The sequence below is a fragment of the Chaetura pelagica genome, unplaced genomic scaffold (assembly GCF_000747805.2).
Source record: "Chaetura pelagica isolate M959 unplaced genomic scaffold, ChaPel_1.0 scaffold221, whole genome shotgun sequence".
In the NCBI taxonomy this organism is placed as follows: Eukaryota; Metazoa; Chordata; class Aves; order Apodiformes; family Apodidae; genus Chaetura; species Chaetura pelagica.
Window position 1 is genome coordinate 13,352,594 of NW_009952533.1, and position 2,682 is coordinate 13,355,275.

The following is a 2,682-nucleotide window of genomic DNA, read 5'->3' on the forward strand; positions in this document are numbered from 1 at the left end:
AAAAAAAGAATAAATTTAAAAAAAAAAGAAAGAAAAAGAAAAAAAAATTAAGAACATTTTTGACATTTTAATTGAAACCTTTACCGCTAATATATGACTTGGGTGACTACAATTAGGTTGTTTTTCGGTTGGCTGACAGCTTTTAAAATATTATTTCACTCGGGAAATAAAAGCTTCATCTCAGATTATAGGTGGGTATTTTTGGATTTACGTGATTTATGGTCACCATGACAACTAATGCTGCGTAGTAGCTCCCCTCCTGCCCGGGGTGGGGGAGTTTTAATCAAAGGCATGTAAGAAAATGCCTGTACCCTCTCTGTTTGGGCTGCCGTGTTCCGGGCTGGTGCTGTATCCCGCTTTTAGGGACGCGGGGACGACAGGAGAGTCTGTCCCTGCTGGGGCCGTGGGGCACGTGCCTGGCGCTGGGGAAGGTGTGGGAGGGCAGCGCGGTGGCCGGGCCCGGCTCCTCCACTCCCCCTTCCCCGGGAGGAGCGGACAGGGACCCGCCCGCCCCTACCGAGTGTCTCAGGACAGGGAGGGCCGCGGCGGGGCGAGCACCGGCGCTGCGCCCCGCCAGGGCGTAAACCGCGTGAAAAAGGGCTCTGAGCCGCGCAACAGGGAGGAACTTTTCGTTTTGAGTCCCTGCAGAAGAAGCCAGCTTGTCCCCAAACTAACCAAAAATAAATGAATGAAAAAAAAAAAAAAAAAGAGAGAGAGAAAAGGAAAGGGCGGGGAGGGCTCATCTGTGAGAGAGCTGCATTGCCCTGTTGAAAAAAAGAGATTGGGGAAGTCACCGTAACCCCTCTTCCTGCTGCTCCCCCACCCCAAGGATTTGCAGGCCCCCACGTGGGGGCTGGAGAAGGGCAGCCCCTCCCCCCCAGTGCCCCTCGCAGCGAGGCCGGGACCGCGCCCGGCTCACCAGGGCTGGGGCAGCTCCGCACCCGCGGCCTTGGCGCGGTCCCGCCGAGGGGAAAGGCCGGGACGGACGCATTTCTGGGTTCAGGACCACTGAGGTAGGGAGAGGTTAAAAAGAAACGGGGATATGATTGGTAAACAAATTGTGCAGAATAGAGCTGGATTCATATTGACTTAGTTATAGGTCATCTGCTGCCGGTGCAAAGGGAGGAAATATTTACTTTACACATATACTTTATGATCTTGGGGGAATTAGAGGAAATTCAATAAGAAAACGGCTAGAATAATTTTAAAACCCCTATTTAAAAGACTTAAGCAAATTAGAGTCTTATCAGATTAAAATCCACTACAAATGTAAGAGCGTTGTCTCCGTCGAAACGCTGTGGGGTCTGAGGAAAGAGATTCTTTGCCAAATCTCAGGGATAAAAACACGTCACTTAAACACCAGATAATGACCAGAATGTAAATTAATTTAACCTTCTTTACTAACAGGCTGCGAAAGTAATGTGTATAATTTAGCGATAAGTAAGATTGCGAGGGATGATACGTACCTCGAACCAGCATCAGCGACTGAGGGACCCTTGCGGGGGGGCTGGGTGGAGGGGCGAAGGGAAGCAGGGGAAGCAACGGAATACAGAAAAGTTTGGGCTCTGGGAACTGGGTGTGCAGTGGAGGACCACATAAACGGGAAACTTTCGGTAACTTTCGGATGCCCGAGACTGTCCTGAGGAACTACAGATTGAGGAGCAACCTGCATTTTTCGCGCCTGGGCTCCCTCTGGCTCCCCACCCCCCTACCCCGGGCCGTAGTTTCCCGGGAGCAGAGCTGGCTCTGCGGGGGCAGGGAGCAGGGGCAGGCTCCTCTGCCCTGGCAGGTCTTGATCAACCCGGGAGGGCGACCTGCCCCCGCGTTAGATCCGCGGGAAATAGCCCCCTCCTCCTTCCTCCTGTGAGACCCTGGTCAGCAGCTGCCTCGCCCCCGTGCTGTAAGCAGCACAGCGCAGCCCGTCTATCTACGCCACTGCTAGGGGGCGAGGGCTCAAATTCTGCTCCCCCCCCCCTCCACCAAACCTCGGAGGGAGGTTGTTTGGGAGGCCTTATATGAGAGATTTATGTGCCCCCGCCCAGTGCGAGGCTTGGACAAGCTCTGCAAACAGCTTCCGTGGGCTCGGGCACTGCTTTGGGGGCCGCGCCGGGGTGGCGGGACGGTCCCTGCGGGTCCCCGCGTGAATAAAGTGAGTGAATAACATCGAGGTGGAAAACCGAAGTGGAAAAGCCTCCTCTGGGGTTCGCTTTTCTGAACCAGGCTGCAAGAAGGGGACGGGAGTGGTAGTGCCGGAGAGAGGATTTTTGATCCGTTCTCTCCGTCTTCGGTGCGAGTAGAGAGATACCAGACAGCCAGCGAGCAAGGGGGGCTCAGGTGCTTAGGGGCTGAGATTGACACGCTTTTCCTTACTCCTTTGAGTGTGATGTGAAACTCTGTAGCTGTGCCGCAGAGCGGTGTTCACTGTTGTCGTTCGTGTTTAGTTGTCGTTGTTATCCTTCTGCTATTGCCATTACCAGTCACAGAGCCGCCGTCCAGCTGCCCCCCTATTTGATTACAACCCCCTCCATAACGACGGAATCGGGGCTGGGGCTTCGTCGCTTTCTTCCTCTTGCTGCCGCGCCTCTGTCAGCTCCGAGCTTCGCGCTCCTCACCGCGGCATGTCTGCGAGTGCGGGAGACACGGCGCAGGGGCGCGGAGAGGGGCGGGAACGCCCCGGGGCCG

The 2,682-nt window shown here is 54.8% G+C and overlaps 1 protein-coding gene across 1 annotated transcript in view; it reads left to right on the forward strand.

The window, feature by feature from the left end:
- LOC104398869 overlaps window positions 1–2,297 on the forward strand; it is a 12,907-nt gene extending 10,610 nt beyond the window's left edge. The window contains exons 4-5 of the mRNA XM_010009024.1: window positions 1,491–1,613; window positions 2,221–2,297. Coding sequence (XP_010007326.1) covers window positions 1,491–1,613; window positions 2,221–2,297 — 200 coding nt within the window. The remainder of the gene's footprint in view (window positions 1–1,490; window positions 1,614–2,220) is intronic.
- Window positions 2,298–2,682: the final 385 nt, after the last annotated feature.